This window comes from Coenobita brevimanus, chromosome 51 (genome assembly GCF_032717465.1).
Source record: "Coenobita brevimanus isolate Jiangsu-jjx chromosome 51, ASM3271746v2, whole genome shotgun sequence".
NCBI lineage: Eukaryota > Metazoa > Arthropoda > Malacostraca > Decapoda > Coenobitidae > Coenobita > Coenobita brevimanus.
The window spans coordinates 34,327,338-34,345,661 of record NC_137004.1 but is presented as its reverse complement, the minus strand read 5'-3'; the positions used below and the strand labels follow the sequence as shown (position 1 = coordinate 34,345,661).

The following is an 18,324-nucleotide window of genomic DNA, read 5'->3' as shown; positions in this document are numbered from 1 at the left end:
GGATAGGAAGTATAGGAAAGAGACTGAGGGACGTTTGTATAACCAGGCAGCTTTGTTGCCCACATGAAGGCGCCCCTCTCCATCACCTGCATTATTATTGAAGGAAGAATATATGTGGCTCCCTTTGGACATTAACCCCTCTATACACCACCTTAAATCGCGAAGAAGGTCCACAATACCTGACGATAATTTCTGAAGTAGTTGACGACGACGGAAATTGTCTGGCTGCCCTGTATCGTCTGTATCGTTACTGACTGCCCTCTGTAGTGTGGGATGCAGACTGAGTACCTCCACTAACCACAGGAGTTCCCTAGATGCCCGTCAGAAAATTAATGAGTTTACTTGCCTTTTCGCCATTTCTGTTTTAAGTATACTGCCTGAGAAGACATGAGAGGAAATAAAAGAAGAAAAAAATGGAGAAAGATATCTGTTATTATTGCTGTGTTTTGAGCTATGTAAGTATCTGTCTGGTCTTTTTTTTTTTCTGACAGGAGATGCGATTAGATAACAACACTGGTCATGGTAGAACAAAAATAAGTGTGGAATATGGCGATAATGAACAGTACGTGATAGGTTAAGGAAGTATTTTTCTGGATATTTTAGGCATCTGGAGCGTTTAGAGTCATTAACTTTTACGACGAGTCTTTTTCTTTCATGTTTGCTAATGCCAGACGATTTTATTTTGCCTAGGAGTGACTTTAGACTTGAGGCACTTGGATATAGTCTTCATTAACCCCTTTACTACGAGCTGTTTACTAAGAATAAAATCTAAAGGTACGGTAATACGAACAGATTAGAATAAAACTTTCCCATATTGAAAGGGTTATGAAAGGAATATACTTGTTTTATTCTTGGTGCTACTAAACAGTTCATTTGGCTTAGAAAGGGTCCCCTAGTATCAAAAATTTGATGGGGTCTTTATTGTATCCATCCCGTTCGAAAATTCTGTATTCAAAATCTATAAAATAAGGAATACGTTATCAGACTGAAGAGGATACAAGAGAAAAGGGTTAGTGTGCAAGGCAGTGGTGGTGGTTAGTGCATGATGGATTAATGTAGGAAAGTTTTGATCATTTTAACAGAATATAAAGTAAGAGAAAAGGGGAAAACAAAGGATATATTTAACTGGAGATTTAATAAGAGACAACAGTAGAAAAGACAGCATGAAGGATGGCAGCGATCACTATCCTGTTTTTACACTACCTTGGCCCAGATGTTTGTCCTTTTTCAGCTTATATCACGCAGCTCAGTGGTAGAAAAAGACAGTGCTACGGCTCTACATCCTTCCCGTAGCACTTCTTCGTGATAAGCATAATATTCTAGTGTAAATCTTTTGTTACAGCTCAGTATTGAAGATGGAGAGATGGCAATATTAGGCCAGGTTAGAGTAAGACAGACGTAGTGCACGAACATTTAGGTCTAGATTATATTCAAACTTTATGAATGATTAGACTGAATGAAAGAGCAAAGGACGTGAATCGAAACGAGCAATGCATGTGACAGAGTTCAGACTGATAAGGCTTATTTCAGATATTATGGGCAAGGAAGTATATTAGAAAAAAAACACTGAATGCCGGTGATGATGGTTGAAAGATGTATGTTACGCCTCGATTTATGGGGGGGGGGGCTTCAAGAGCAGTTAAGAGTGAATTATAGAACAAAGGATGTGAAGAGAAATGGTGATAAGGTATAATTTAGCCTTCTCTCGTATATTAGGGTCGATTAGAGTAAATTATAGAGCAAGTTCGAAGTGAAGAATGATGGTGGTAAAGCCTGTATGATAAGCAAGGTCTAGTTTAAATGGGAGGGCATTAGGGGGTCTTAGAGTGAATGATAGACCAAAGGAAGTGAAGATTGACGGTGATGACTGGCGCATGATAGATTAGGTCTAGCTTCCTCTTAAGACTGCAAGAACGATTAGAGTGAAAGATAGAACAAAAAGAGTGAGGAGCTAGAGTGATAAGTCTCATGATAAACTTCAGACTGACTTGGCACACTTTGGGATGTCAGGATCGATTAGAGTGAATTATGGAACAAGCCAAGTGAAGAATGAGGGTGAGGAATGCTGCATCATAGAGGTCTGGACTAGCCTTTCTGGGAACATCAGGAACGTTTATAGCGAATGACAGAACAAATCCTGTGAAGAACTAAGGTACTAAGTCTCAGGCGATAGAGTTAAGGTTGGTTGGCGCTCCAAATTTGAGGATCGATTCCAGTGAATGATAGAGCGAGGAGAGTGAAGGGTTAACATGATTATTGGATTACTAGTGGCGTGATGAATATTAATTGTATACATAACCGCTTCAGTACGATAACATCTTCATTATATTTGAGTTATTGCTTCCAAAAGATTTTACTTTAAGGGAGATTTCTTTAACTGGAAAGTTTAGATATACCCTTCGTTAATCCCAGTAGTATGACAAAGTAAACGGCAGAGAGACATCACCTGCTAAACTCTACCTCGGATTTTAAATTTATTTGTAACAGGCAAGCACTTCCATTGGTCATAACTATTCCATAAAATGCTGTTAAAAGATGGACCAATTTCACCATGTCAGTTGTAACTCCTTCATTATGATGTCTTTATTTATATTCCAAGCTCAGCAAAATTGTCTGGTAATAACGTGAATAACATACCCTTCACCATCATAGTGAAAAGATTAAGGCGAGGAATATTGTTTTGATGCAGTGTATATTTTAGCGCAAGACAGTGTATATAAAAGAAAATTACACTGTCAGACACACACGCAGGTGAAGGCTAGGTGGTTATGGTGGGGTGGAAAGGACGGTGGACAGGGGACTGAGAGCAAGTCTAATCCTGGTTGTTGCATGAAAAAGTGTGTGGATTTGGTGGCCATAGTCTCATTGGCGTACGAGAATTCGTAGTGTTTCATTCATGTTTATTTTCTGTCTTACATCTTACTTGCTCTTCCGTCTTATATATATCTCCCTTTAATATCGACACAGACTGAATCACTGACATACAACGTTATTATTAAAGAGTTATGTGCAAAATAAATCAATGAGGACGAGGCATTACGAAATTTCCAAAATCACCAGAATTAAACCCATAAAAAATTCAGTGATCACCGTGTTCAGTGCTCCTTTACATGGTTCCAAAGAGGCCTCATGAAAATACCATCTGTAATACCACAACACCAGGCCTGACTATGATATTCCTTGCCTACATCACAGTGGAGGTGGCTGGTATTAGTGTCCAAGTAGCAGGTGATGAGGTGGCCTGCAGAGGATTAGCTTTCAGTTGGGGTCTCGTAGTTTGTTTAGGGAAAAAAGAAGGAACCAAAGACAGATGACCTGGAAAACTTGTTCTTTCTAAAGTAAGATGAGAAAAAAGACGCCAAACTCAAAGATATTTCTTTTCAACTGAATCTAGGTAACGGGCTTCCTGTCCTGAAACCGGAGTCGGTTGAAAAGGAAATAATAAAGGACACACACACACACACACACACACACACACACACACACACACACACACACACACACACACACACACACACACACACACACACACACACACACACACACACACACACACACACACACACACACACTGACTCACAAACACACAGACACACATGCTGATTCCCCCCCACACACACACCACGGCTATGTTCCAGGAAGTGTTTGGGTGTTGTGTCTGACATTATAACAAGCTGGTGCATAGAGGGGCTTGTGGATGATGGTGGAGGTGTGGATAGGTGGATTGACGAGGGATGGATGAGTCAGTGGAGGATAAATTGGTAGACAGAGGTAGGGGTTGATAGGTACTGTAGTGTGTGTGGATAGGTAGGTAGGTGAATAGAGAGAGAGAGAGAGAGAGAGAGAGAGAGAGAGAGAGAGAACTAACCCATATCTAGGGCATATGATGAGAGTTCAATACTGGACAATTACTGTCCCTCACGTGGCATGACGGTGCGTAGGGGTGAGAGAGAGAGAGAGAGAGAGAGAGAGAGAGAGAGAGAGAGAAAGAGAGAGAGAGTATTAGAATGGGAACGAAGGACGGAGGGTTGAAAAGGGAGGAAGAGGAATGTAAATGGGATGTAAGGATGGAAGATTGAGAAGGAAGGGGAGAAATGAGGTGAGGTGGAAGAAAAGACTGAAGGAGAGGGGAGGAGGGCAGGAAAGGTGGTGAAAGTGGATGAATGAAGGGGGAGGGAAGGAGGTGGAAGGGGAGGAAGTAACAGGAGTTAGTGAAGAAAAGATACGAATGAAAGAGAGAAACGCAAGGGAATGGGTGCTGGAGAGAAGGAAGAAAGACAGAAATACAGAAACAATGAATGAAGAAGGAAAGGAAGAAGGAAGGAAGGAAGGAAGGATGGAAGACAGAAAGGAAGGAAGGGAGCTGGTAAAGGTAACAAGAGATGAATGGATGGAAAAGGAAATAAGTGATAGAGATATATGAATGAAGTGATGGATGTGATAAAAAACAAAATAGAAAAGGGACACAATGTAAATGAAAGGATTGAAAAAAAAGTAAAGAAAGAAATGAGACTGAGAGAAAAGGAGAAAGTGAGAATAAGAGAAATATGAGGAAAGTGTAAAAGGAAAGATCAGGAAAGGGAAGGGAGTAAGAAGGAAATATGCGTAATGGGAGAGTTTGACAGCGAAGTATGGTAGGTATGCATTAATGAGAGAGAGAGAGAGAGAGAGAGAGAGAGAGAGAGAGAGAGAGAGAGAGAAGTAAGCTAACTGCCGTGTCAATAAAGCCAACACGGTTAGGTCGATGACAGAGAGAGAGAGAGAGAGAGAGAGGTACTATGGTCTCCTTTAATCTGAATAAAATCGTCCAGTAGCACCAAGAGTGAAGTAAAAATGATACTCGGGCTGAAATATTGAAAGATTAAGTAAAGTTCTTCGTAAAACCTTCAGTCACCCTCGTAAAGATAATATTTGCATCCACTGTATTGACCTAAAAAATATGTATGCATGTATGTATGAATATCTCTAATGTAGGTATGTCTGTATGTCTATTTATATTATGTATGTATGTGCCTCATTTAACATACTGATACAAGAAGCGAAACAATGTAGGCCAAACTGCGCTATAAATGCAACTCTTATCCTCAGTAGCTCCTCTATAGTACTTTACCAAAAAATGGCACGATACAGCATTTTACTGTATATCGTTCAGGGTAGTAATTGAACGCTTGCTTCGCCTGACGTATTTTGTGTAACTGGCGATTTTTTTAACCACTTTTCGAGTTCTTGGGTTTATATCGTGTTGAGTTTTGATGACTACTGTATAGAGCTTTGGTTTATACCGTATAGAGCTTTGTTTTAATCCGTATAGAGCTTTGTTTTATACCGTATAGAGCTTGTTTTATTCCGTATAGAGCTTTGATTATACCATATAGAACTTTGATTACAGTATACCATATACAGCTTTGATTATTTTATACCCTGTAGAGCTTTCATTACATTCTTCGGTACTAGGCATCTCCCGGGAACTAAAATGAAGACAAATTTAAGAAAGATCTCAGACTGGAGTTGATAGGTCCATGTGTACATAGGTTACCTCAAGAATTTCCCCATTTTCACCTTTTAAACCCCAGGATAGATGTATTTCCTTACGTGTGTGTGTGTGTGTGTGTGTGTGTGTGTGTGTGTGTGTGTGTGTGTGTGTGTGTGTGTGTGTTGATCATATTCGGTTCGTGATATACTTTTAAAATTATAGGGGTTAGATGCAGCCTTGATAAACCTCTTCACTACGAGAGGCTTTTCCTGAGTTGAGTAAAATCGTCCGAATTCGTGGGTTTAGTATCCATTGTAGCCCAAGAACACGATACTTTTTTCTTCTTTCTTCTCTCTCTCTCTCTCTCTCTCTCTCTCTCTCTCTTTCTATTTATTTCCTAAGCATACAGTTCCAACAGCCCGAAACGAACAATAATGAAACTCATCCACAATATTGAGAAAAACTTTGTGGTGCCCTTTACGTCGCATCGCTGGGTTTCAGAAGTCATCGCTCACCTCCTCGCTTTTTATCGCAGGGAAATAAGTCAGTGTTCATATCCGTAATTTTATATGTAGTTCATGGGATTACACAGAGGCAGTTCATGAGAGAGTAAAGACGAGAGATAAAGAGTTCATAAAATTAAAGTGGCTTATTGATCTTTCCATTCTCATGAGTAGTAGTAGTAGTAGTGGTAGTAGCATCAGCAGTAGTAGTTGCCCCAGGTTCATATGAAACGTGAACCCAGTGGACTGCAGACTGAAGTGACCTCTCTCCTGTAGCCCACCATCTTCCCTTCAGAGGATAAGGGAGAGATGAGAAACCTTTGCATAAATGGCCAGTGAATCCGCCTGGTTATATCGTTGCCCACCACGTGAAGGCGTCCCTCTCGAGTATGGTACCTTAAGTGTAACAAGGTGAGGTATGACCATAGATTTATTTATGATTGCACTTAGGAAGGGGGAGCATAGGAAGCGAGATTGTTCCTTTGAGCCCATTTACCTCTCAAGCAAAAGCCGAGAAAATTTTGAGAAGAAACTGCAGACACTGTGAACAAAAAAGTAAGATAAATTTTACAGGAAGGAAGGAAGGAATGACAAACTTATGACACTGTAGTTTCACTTTTACTTGGTCCTCTCTGTTGGAGCTTATTTCACGTAGCTCAGTGGTAGTTAGACAGTGCTGGGGTTCTTCATCCTTTCCATTGCAACATATTCTAGTGTTAACCTTTTGTTACACCTGAGCAGTCAAGATGGAGGGATGGCAGTTTTAGGTCAAATTAAACTAGAAAGAGTACAATCAGATGCTGTATTTTAGGAGATGTCCAGGAAGCCACAATTCAGTCATGTCTTAGTCCAGAATTTTAGTTGCATCAGCCAGGAAACGCTTGAGGCAAATTGTACAGTGACTCTCTCATGGTAGGGAAAAATCTGGACGATATTATTCAGTCGTGAGAGTCATAAGAACCCGAGTTACTATCGATTACTCGTTTACAAGAAATTTTACGAATCACACAAAACACTCTGCATCGTTTACGACGATGAGGTTGATTATAGTACTTCAGTGAGTTCAGACCTGAGGAATTTTATATAGCTTTGTTCATTACGATTACGCGTTTTATTTATTTATTTATTTATTTATTCTTGCTGCTCCCAATTGATTTTATTTAGCTTGGAGAGCTTCTTGGTATACTTCTTTCACCTTAACTTGTCCTAAATATTCGTCCTTTTGTAATCTATTTCATGTTGCCCAGAGGCAGAATATGACAAAGCTCCATCCTACATCCTTTCCATAATATTTCTTCCTGATTAGCATCATATTCACATGTTAATCTTTCGTTACAGTTTAGCATTCAAGATGGGGAGATGGCAATTTTAGGCCGAGTTAGAGTAAAAGGAGTATTGGGGACGAGTTAATAAGTTTGCATCTTACGCCTCCAGTTCAAAATGCCATTCCTAAACCCCCCAAAGGAAAGGAAGAATAGAATAAAAATGACCTACTGGTACTGAAGTGGTTGAGCATATTCAGCCCAGGATTGACGTAGGATGTTTGACGAAAGATGTTTGTTCCTGTGGAGTTTCTAGGTCAGACGCCTCCAACAGCCTCCATTGGTGAATAGACTTTGTTCCTGGAAACATCGCCTGAAAAAGAAATGCTATGATTCTGTTTTTATGAGGAGAGTTTGTGTGTGTGTGTGTGTGTGTGTGTGTGTGTGTGTGTGTGTGTGTGTGATTTTTTAGTAATTATTTTCGGCAGCAGAATTACCACGTCGGCATATTATTCTTTTGTGGTTAAAAGTATTCTTGGCAGCAACATTACCAAGCCTGTTGAAAATGCAGAACCCTTTGATAAGATTTCGACCTCCGAGTTTTGTTAGGTTAAATATACTGTAGCTCCTTCAGAATATCTTTATTTGAGAGAGAGAGAGAGAGAGAGAGAGAGAGAGAGAGAGAGAGAGATGCTCACCTCGTAGACGACAAGAAATCACTCTTAACCCCTTTAATCCGGAGCCGTATTTCTTAGTTTACCTCCTGCCTCATTGAGACTTCTTTCTTGAACTCGGGGAAGACGTGCAGTAATGAAATAGGTGATGGAGTTAATAATAATAATAATAATAATAATAATAATAATAATAATGATCCAACCCTCTTCAGTTCAAAAATTCCCTATGGAGCTTCATGAAATCGTGTTGTGGGGGGAAGAATAAGTTATAAAATCAGTTATCGTTGTGATGGGTAGGAATCCAACACCTTGTCAATTATGAGATCAAACGCAGAATATAAACGCACTGACAGACTTGTACCGCTAGACCACCAGGCGTCTGTTTAATCTGAATGAAATCGATGTGTGGTAGCAAGAATGGGAAGTTAGTATTGCTTATGTCCTCAGTGGGATAAAAAAAAGAAAAGAAACTGCCCTGGAATTGAGGCAAAGGGTAATATGACTAGAGGAAGCTGAGGATGAAAAATGGGGGAAGTTAGAGTGAGTAGGGGGGAGGGGGAGAAAGAAAAAACTGGAAGACAGAAGAAGGTGAAGGGAGGAAAAAAAAATGTAGTAGTGAGAATGTAAGGGAGGAAAAGGAAAAGAGGAAGAGAATTAGAGAAAGGATGAAGAAAATATAAACGAGGGGGTGATGTCGGCAGTGTTATCAAGAAAAGAGAGGAAAGGGAGGGAATGAAGAGACTGAGAGAGAAGAGAAGAAAAGAATAAGAGGAGGGAGAGCATAAGAGAGAGAGCCTGAAGAGAATAATAGAGAAGGCGTGATGTCGGGAAGGCTAACATGAGGGGTCGATGAGAGACAGTATGAGCGAGGGGACTGACCTGTGTTGTGCTGCGAGGAGGTGGGAGGAGGGGAAAGAAGGGGCAGGAAGAAGGGGGGGATAAGCGAGGGATAGATTGTGCTGAGAGGAGGGGCGAGAAAAAAGTGGATAGACTGCGCTGGGAGGAGGGGGTAGGGGAGGAGAGAACTATGAAGATGGGAGAGTAGGGGGGAGAAAAGAAGGGGAAGGAGGACAATAGAGACCAAGGAATGGTGGTCAGAAGAGGGGGGAAGAAGAAGAGATGGGAGAAGGAGATGACAAAAAATACAGATGAAGCATTTAAAGGAATGTAATTAAAATATACACCTTAATTGCTCCCAACAAAACCTGAGCATGCAGACAGAAGAAAACATAGTGCCACGCAAAGAAATCCATAAATATTAGATGACACAGTGACCTCGCGTGGCGCGATTCTCCAACACATCAGTCAAGGGGGCAGAGATTTCACCTCCAACGGATGATTTTGGCTCTTTAATAATAATAATAATAGTAATAATAATAATAATAATAATAATCGAAAACAGTGATGAGCTCGATCCCGCATGACTCTATTTCCAACCCACATGCCCTCCAAACCATGAATTCTGCAGCTACACAGCATACAAAATAAAGTCCTGAGATTTGCCACCAATTAAAGACATTCGTAAGCTGACTGCAGTGAGGAACGACACTCAGAACTGCAGGTCAAGCTTACATGCACACGGTGAAGGGAAGCTGCTTGCAAATTATGAGCTAAAAAACTATAAAGACGCTAATCTTAACCACTTAGAGACTGTAGACGGAAACACGATAAAAAATATTCGTGTTTTTTTTTTTCTGGACCGTAAGATGCTATGAGAAATACCACCGATGCATCAGTCTGCTAACTGGCACCATAGTGTAACTGCCACCTAATACACAAAATGAAATTGCACACACACACACACACACACACACACACACACACACACACACACACACACACACACACACACACACACACACACACACACACACACACACACACACACACACACACACACACACACACACACACACACACACACACACACACACACACACACACACACACACACACACACACACACACACACCGAGAGTATAAAAATGCCATGAAACTAAAAAGATTCTTATGCACCCAGTACATCATACATCTTACACACCAAGGCTTATAGCAGAACAAATGATACACACAGACAAAGTGGGGGAGGAGTGGGAAAGAGGTAAGGAGGAAAGAGAAGGTCTGGAGGGGAGGGGTGGGAGAGAAAGGAGAAAGGAAAAGGAAGAAAGGGGAAGAAAAGCTGAAGGAAGAGATGAGAGAAGGAGAGGAAAAGGGTAAGTGGAGACTTTGGAAGGAGAGGAGAGAAGTAAGTACAGGGTTGGAAAGTGGAGGGGAAGGAGAGGAGAGCAGAGAATGTGGAATGTGAGAGAGAGAGAGAGAGAGAGAGAGGAGAAGGAATACTGAAAGGATGAAAGGGGGAAGGGAACAAGGAAAAGAATGAGTGATGAAGACAAAGAGGATTTAACAATTCCCAAACTTTTCACAGGTCTGTTCTAGATTACACGCTTTTTTACACTTGTCAAACCTGGTCGCCTGTCAAGTGGAATATATCAGGAAGAGTGGCGTCAGACGCGATGGAATTCCGTCATTGTGATCTTGATATGCATGTCAAGTTAACAGCAGAAATTTGCATCAGGTTCACTGTGTATCATATGACCCCGTGATCTGGTAACATTGTATGGCCAAGAGATGATAGGAATGCTTTAAATAACTATATATAATTACTATCCATTGATTGATTTAGAGTAAAAGTGTTGCATATAAAAGACTGGAAGGCTCATATCATTCCTGAAAACTTAAAAATTTATGTTGTCGATTGCATATTCAAACACATTTTGCTTCCTGGGTTGAACTTGTCCCCTGAGTTGGTGGTATCACGCTGCTTTCTAGTGCCACGCCACTCACCTGATGAAATTTCTGTCACACTTCCATGAAACAGTAGAAGCGGATGTAAGAGGAAGCTCGACGAATTTCTCTTCAGCTAATTAAAATCATCCGGTGATAGTGAGAATGAAATATAAAATGACGGCATCGAATTAAATGGGGACAATTTCTAATCCTTGAGCTACAGGACAACTCTTAAGATGAGCAAAATGATCTGGCTGTTGCAATAAAAATGAGACCCACATGCCCATCCAGTGTAGTGTTTGCGTGCCGTGTAAAAAAAAAAAAAATATGTAGGCTATATGTATTTTGTGCCGTTGGACTCCTCTGTTGAGTGCTCTGCCTCTGACCTGTGACATTTTGAGCAGAAATTGCGTAATCAGTCACTAGTTCAGCCAGAATATTAACCCACTTCCTTGGTTACTTCTGCTATTAAGTAAAGTACGGTAATTATCAAACTATTCCGTCTCTCTTTGAATACATATTTTTTTTAGATCTCAGTAGGAAGCAAAATGATAATCCGCTTAATAATCTTTCTTTTACTCCAAGCAGTTTTCATACTCCTTCACTATGGAGCGTTGCGTGTCTTGGAAAACATAGTTGCTTTTTCTGTCACATGACCCCGCTGCCTGAGTGCTCTGATGTGGCCAGTGTGCGTTTTTGGCCCAGTGGTTAATTCTCTTTCCGGGGGTGATAAAGGTGTCAGTATTTTCACCATTTCTTTTCAAAATTTATATCACAACATATTCTCTAGAGTGAAAAAAAGAAGCTTCATTTCTTTACCTAGACATAGAAATAAGGCACCATTAAATAACCACGTCGGGGCTACTTTCAGTCACTGATATGAGATCACTATTCAGAGAGATACTGCTCGCCTGAGGGTCTTTGGCCTTTGCTACTTGCTAGAAGCTATACAGGTTGTTTGGTTACTAATCTGGTAGCCTTAACCAGCTTGCTGCTAAGAGTGTTCGTTTATGTGTACAGATTTGTCGGCCTGCAGTATGACACAACGGGCTTCATCTAATCTCTAATGGTTTAAGTAAAAGATCATGTGGATACCACAATGAATACGAACCTAGAATTTTCGGAGAGAGAGAGAGAGAGAGAAATTATATTCCTTAGCGATTTAAATTACACATTATATCTTAATATCTCTTTTATGTTTCTGATGCAGCCTGTATGTCGATATTAAAATTATATATATATATATATATATATATATATATATATATATATAAAATGCAAGTGAAGGTCAGAATGTAATATGCAAAATAAACCGCTGAGGATGAGGTGCTACGAAACTTCCTATGCTGCCTTGATTACGGCTTTTAGAACGCTATGCTGTGACGTGTTGTGCAGTAATTAAGCTAGAAACTAATTAAGCTGAGAGAGTAACGAGTGAATCATGGTGGAAGTAATAACACATGATTACATACACATTCATGAAGATAACGATGTGTAACGGAATATGTACTCATTTACCGCTTTTAAATTACTGATGTTTATCTCCTCACCGTGTCGGACTAGGTGGTAGGTGGTGGTGACCATCATTCACTCGCTTCATGTAGTGCTGCATACTTCTTCCCTCACCTGTATCATAGTGTTTCTTTGTCTGGCCTTCTCTCTTCTTACTTCTCCCTTTCCTTCCAGTCACTTTTTAGTACTCTTCTTTCCACTTCATGTTGCGCTACACTGAGTGAAAAGCCAAATGTTTTCCTGCAACCCAGGAAGCCATTTACAACGCTGGGTGGTAAACATATATCCATATAACGGGGTGATGTGAAACCTGCAATGGTGCCCCTGCAAACGTGGTGTCAAGTCGCAAATGCGGCATCCATACAGGAACCAAACATCCACACTTTTTCCAGCGCCTCGCTATTGCGGGACACTGTCAACTGGAATGGGAAATCGGTTCACTGCTCGGGACGACCCTGCAGGGGTTGTTGCTTGCCTGCGGTTGATGGATCCGGTCTGCCAGACAGACCGAAGTCGATCAACACAAACAACAACCGTGTCTGACTGTTCCAATATGGAGGATTCGTAAAGGTCACAGGAGTGTTATAAAAGGCCAAGGACGTGTTATGATGATCACGTTGCACCGTAAGAACTTTGTATAAAAACCCTTTCATCCAGTGACGTATAATCGTAATATCTATTGTGTTATCTATGTACGATTTCTTTTGTAATTTAAGAGTGTTTTCGAACTGGAAGGACTAGATATAACGTTCATTGAGCCATTCAGCACGAGAAAACACTCCAAAATTGAATGAAGTCGTATGACAGGAACATAACAAACCTGGAAATGATGTCACCAGATTAAACGGGCTATGAGAAACAGCCTCCTTCAGACCTTCCCATAGCTCCTCAGTCGGAACACATCCCTTTTCTCTCGTTTTGGCCATCGTTGGATGAGTTTATTTGGCTTACGAAGAGTCCTTGGTTTATAAGGTTTAATTATACCTTAAAGAAGTAAATCCCTGGCAATAAATTCACTGACATATCTCACCCCTCCTACTCCCTTGTGTTCCTAACTCCAGACTCCTCCCCCCTTCCATTTGCACTCCCTCTTTGCACTCCATCCCCTCACCGTTCCCCCCTCCCGCTCACTACCCCCTGCCGTGTTCTGAAGTTGCAGTGTTCGTGTGCTGTATATTTGGAAGGTCGCTCCACTGACCTTCCGGTTCGCCAAAGGCCACACCACCCGCTAACCTTTTGTCCCACTTTTCGAGATAAATTGCATTTTTTTAATTCACCGTACAGACCAAGCATTCTAGCTTCTGTGACTCACTTTCAGCTGACTTAATTCGTCTGGCTTTAACTGGAGTACCGTACTTGAGTTGTCTCGACCATGGAAGGGATGGGGTGTCGGTATTAACACTCTCAGTGTTTATGACAGCTGAATAAAATCACCTGATGTTTGCTAGAATGAGATGCCAAACGAGACACGGCCAGCAAAGGGTTAAAATGCAGGCAGGTGTGAGGATTTTATAATAATAAATGGATAAACTAAACGACTGGGGAAGGTGCACAATGGAAAAAAAAAAAGTTTAAGTTATATCAACATATTTTTCTTACGATCTGATACTGCAATGGCGCTTTTTTTTTTTTTACTGTATTTTTCTTTGTTACAGGCGATTTTATTCAGTATTAAGGAAGGCTTCACTGGAGAGAAGTGCATAAGCAGTGTCCAGTCACGCTCAGTATGATCATTTTTATTGTCTTACTACTTCCAGACGAGTTTATGCTACATAGGAACGATTTTATGCAACGTAATACAAAGGTTAATCTCTTCAGTCGGGTATCGTTTGTTTTCGGAAGCGCCAGGCCGTTTAGCTTCTTTTTGAGGAACTATTTTACTCGCACGGTTACAAGCACCTTTCATTACTCCTTCATTACGGTACAAAAGATCTTTCCTTGCGCGAACTAAGTCGTCCGAAGTCAGCAAGAATAATAATGAACAACACATTAGCGAATTTAGAGATTAAGCTCATTCCTCTTCCCTCCCACTTAATTTATCCATACGCCGGCAAAGTGAAGGTCATGTGACGGCTTAGTAAGGCAAGACGGACTCAAAAGCAATAGAAAAGAAAGGCTAAAGGAGTTGGGGATCGTGTCAGATTCCCGGAAGTCAGGTACTATGTGTCCTATGTATCCCACCGGTTTCAATAGTTAATGTGTTCGGGGGTAGGGGGTAGGAGGGGATTGTGTGTGTGTCTGTGTGTGTGTGTTTCCTTTATATGTATGTGTGTTGTATGTGTGTTTATATAAGTGTCTGACTACCTAGGTACATGCATACATTTTCAGGGACATGTGACCCAGAGCAGTGACCGCCAAATGTGTCTCCCCCAGCCGTATGATACGTATTAATGTCGCAAGTCATCCCTAATGCTCCACAAAGTAATGACAAGATGGCGTCCTATGTGTGTGTCTAGGCCATGGACGCGAAATTCTAAGTATTGACAGTATTACGTGTGCCAGTTTTCTTCTTTACCCCTTCATTCCCGTGATACTTTTTTTTTTTAATTACCTCCAGACAGCAATGATTAGTTTAAGGAAGAACTCTCGTAACAGGAGTAAATGTAAATAGATTTAAACCTTTTCTTTCTGTGCTTCACGTTTGCTTTATTAAATTCGTCTGATGGTAGCAAGAATAAAGTTATCATGTTAATGGGTTAGACTCCCCCATTACTTCTTTACCTCTGCACTTTCTCATTCTCCTTTATCTTCCTTTCCCTTCACCTCCTCCCGCTTTCTTTTCATTCTTTTTTTTTTTTTTTGAAGTTTATTCTTGCTACCTCCAGACGATTTTATGCGATTTACGGAAGGCATCTTGTACGAAAGCTAAGTGAAACTCCCCCCCCCCCCACCTGTTCGAAATTCTGTCCTGAGCTGCATAAAATCGTCTAGAGATGGCAGAAATAAAGTATACGTCATCGAACAGAAGGGGATAATAGTGTTTTTGTTTTGGTGTTGTGCTTGGTTGCAGTTGAGGTCATTATTATTTAGATATTAATTTGAGCTTATCATATTTGTAGCTCAGTTACTGACAGATATAATAATTATTCCCATTTTCTTCCCTACCTTCCCCCTTTTTGGTCCTCCTCTTCGTTCCTCTCTTTCTCTCTCTTCCTTACCCGTGTTTTTGTCTCCTGCTCTTTATTTTCTTGGTTTTTCTTCCTTCCTCCCTTTTCTTCTTTTCTCCACCTTCCCCATTCCTCACCTCCCTCCCTTCCCTGTGCCCTCACCCCTAATTCTAATCCCCCTCTTTTCACCCCAATCACGCCACGTTTCCTCCCATCCCATCACCCCAGTAATCGCCCCCCATCCCATTAATGTCATTAGCCTCCCGTTTCACACTTTTCTCTCCCCTTTCCTCCCATTTCTCCCTCCTTTCTTCCCATTTCCTTCCTCACCTCCTTTTCTCTGCACATTCATCCATTTTCTTCCCTCTTCTCTCCCGTTCCTCCCCCCTCCTTTCCTTTTTCCTCTCCCTCCATCCTTTTCCTCTCCCTTTTCTTCCCTTTCCTCTCCCTTTCCTTCCCTTTCCTCTCCCCTTCCCTCCCTTTTCAGTCCCTTTCCCCTCTTTTTCCTCTCCCCTCATTTCCTTTTTCTCTTCCTTTCATTCCTTTTCTCTCCTCTCTTTTCTCTCTTCCTTTTTATTATCTTTCTTTCCCCTTCCATCTCTTTTCTCTCCCCTGCCTTCTCTTGCCGTCCAACCCCTTTCTCTCCCCTTCCCTCCTTTATATCTCCTTTTCTCCCTTTTTTCCTCTCCCTTTATCCTTTTTTTCTCTAATTTCCTCACTTTTCTCAGCCCCTCCCCCATTTTCACCCTTCTCCTGGTCTCCCTTTCCCTTCCATACTTAACCGTTTTTTGTCTTCCCTTTACTCTCCCCTCCCTCCTTTCCATCCATTCCTGTTCAAATCCCCCCACTCCTCCTCCTTTTTTTTCCACCCATCACACCACACCGCCTCCCTTCCCACACCCCCGTAATCACCCCTCCATCCCATTACCGCCCTCCATCCCGTTACTCCCATTAGCCTGCTGGAGTATCGGAAGTGAGGTAAAAGCGGGCTGGGGTATTGATAGGCTAGGGACACGAACGGGGACTAAGAAATTGAACTCCTGCCATTGAATCATCTACCTTTCCTTGAACCACAGTAACCCTGCGGTCCTTGTCGCCATGGATGTCACCCGCGTCATTTCCAGTGTAGGCTACTCTCATCATCGCTTTACTTCTATCATTGTTATTGCTGCCATCACCACTGCGTGCTGGGTTAAGAAAAAACTACTGCTACTTCCTACCTGCCTTTCCAAGCCGTTATCGTGGTCTTTTTGTTACTCGCTTCTATTTTAGCTTAGGCTACTATCGACGTCACTTTTAGTCCCATCATTATCACTGGTACTATCATCACCACTAGCTGGATTATAAAAATGGGCTCCTACCACTGAGTTACCTACCTTGAACATGCCATGCCACTGTAGCTTTCATTTTTGTTGTTCGTTTCTTCCCAGTGAGGGCTACTATCAACATCACTTTTGGTACCCTCATCATTTTTACTGCCATGTTCACTACGATCAGAGTTAAGGAAAGAGACTCCTACCTCCACGTGAATAACCCTAGACTTACCATGCTGTTGCTGTGTCATTTCTGTGACTCGCTTCTTTCTAGTGTAAGCAACTATCACCATCGCTTTTAGTTCCATTACTGTTATTACTGTCATCATCTAGGTCAATAGGGGAAAGAAAATGGACACCTCATACTGCATCACTTGCTTTACCTTAAAAAAAAAAAAAAAAAAAAAAGCGTTGGCATTGTTATTTTTGATACTCGTTTTTTTCCAATCTTTCTTGTGCTGCCATCATCATTGTCACCACCTACATCCCTAAATCTCCTATCATTCGTAAATTAAACACCGCCATCGCTGTTCAATCTGTTGCTTTCTTTTAATTAAACAGTGCTGTCGTCGTCACTGCCTTTGCTGATACTAGGTTCTTTATCTAGTCATCATTACTTCCATCGATACCACGAACAGGAAAAGAAAATGGACTCACAACCACTAAATCACCTACCTTTCCTTGAACTACAATAACCATGGTGTTTTCGTCATTTATTATTCCCTCTTCTTTTCATTATCTCACCATCATCGCTAAATCTTCTGCCATTCTTCAATTCAGAGCCACCATTACCGCCAAATTCTTTCCCTTTTTTGAACTAAGCCAAGTCATCATTGTCATCGTTGCTTTTCTGTTCTTGCCACTAAACTAAGAATTATTGTCATCATTGCTCTTTTCAGTACCAGGAACAGTGGTATGAAAATGGACTTTACCCTTTAAATCACCTGTCTAACTTGAGCCACAATTACTGTACTATGCTGTTGTCCTTATCGTCGCTGCTGCTGTGCCTTTTTTGTGTACTATCAACGTCGCCTTTAGCATCATTATTATTGATTGTAGTAGTCTACCAGTAACATTATCACAGCTGTTACCACTAAGTCTCTTCCCTTCCTTGAACTTGACTTACCGTGCCATCGTTGGAGTTAACCTTGAGTATCATGGCGTTCTTTATATTTATTCCTGCAGAAGCTCGATAGTATAGTTCAGAGAAGGAGAGTCCCCCCTAAGGAAGAGGCTAACACCACCGTTAATGTCCATATTGTTAAGGTCGCCCTATCGCCATTGCCATAATCACTACCATTAGCCTAATAATAGTATCTCTTTCAACCACCAAAATTACTGCCACTTTATCAGGGACAGGAATGGGATAGAAGCGTGAAGAAGTGAAGAAGGAGAAAAGGAAAACAATCGGAGAAAGTCAGGGGAAATATTCAGTATGGTAAAGTAAGACGGTTGGAAAAACTAAAGCAGGTGAAAAATAAGATAGTAGGAGTTAAGAAAGTATGATAAATATAAAATGGGAGAAAAGCAAGTGAAGTAGAAAACTGGGAGATGGAAGAAAAGTAAGGAAGGAAGGAATAACAGATATTAGAGAATGGAAGAAAGGGAAACGAAGTCTTAATAACACAGCATTGATGAAGAAGACTGAGAAAAAATAAATAACGATGGGAGGGGAGACAAGCAGTTAATGTAG

General features: G+C 41.1%; 1 protein-coding gene across 1 annotated transcript in view; it reads right to left on the bottom strand.

The window, feature by feature from the left end:
• LOC145400204 (calcium-activated chloride channel regulator 1-like) overlaps positions 1 to 17,790 on the bottom strand; it is a 75,250-nt gene extending 57,460 nt beyond the window's left edge. The window contains exons 1-2 of the mRNA XM_080272719.1: positions 17,758 to 17,790; positions 16,695 to 16,960 (exon numbers count right to left, since the gene is read on the bottom strand). Of these exons, the coding sequence (XP_080128845.1) occupies positions 16,695 to 16,960; positions 17,758 to 17,790 (299 nt within the window). The remainder of the gene's footprint in view (positions 1 to 16,694; positions 16,961 to 17,757) is intronic.
• Between the last annotated feature and the right edge of the window lie 534 nt (positions 17,791 to 18,324).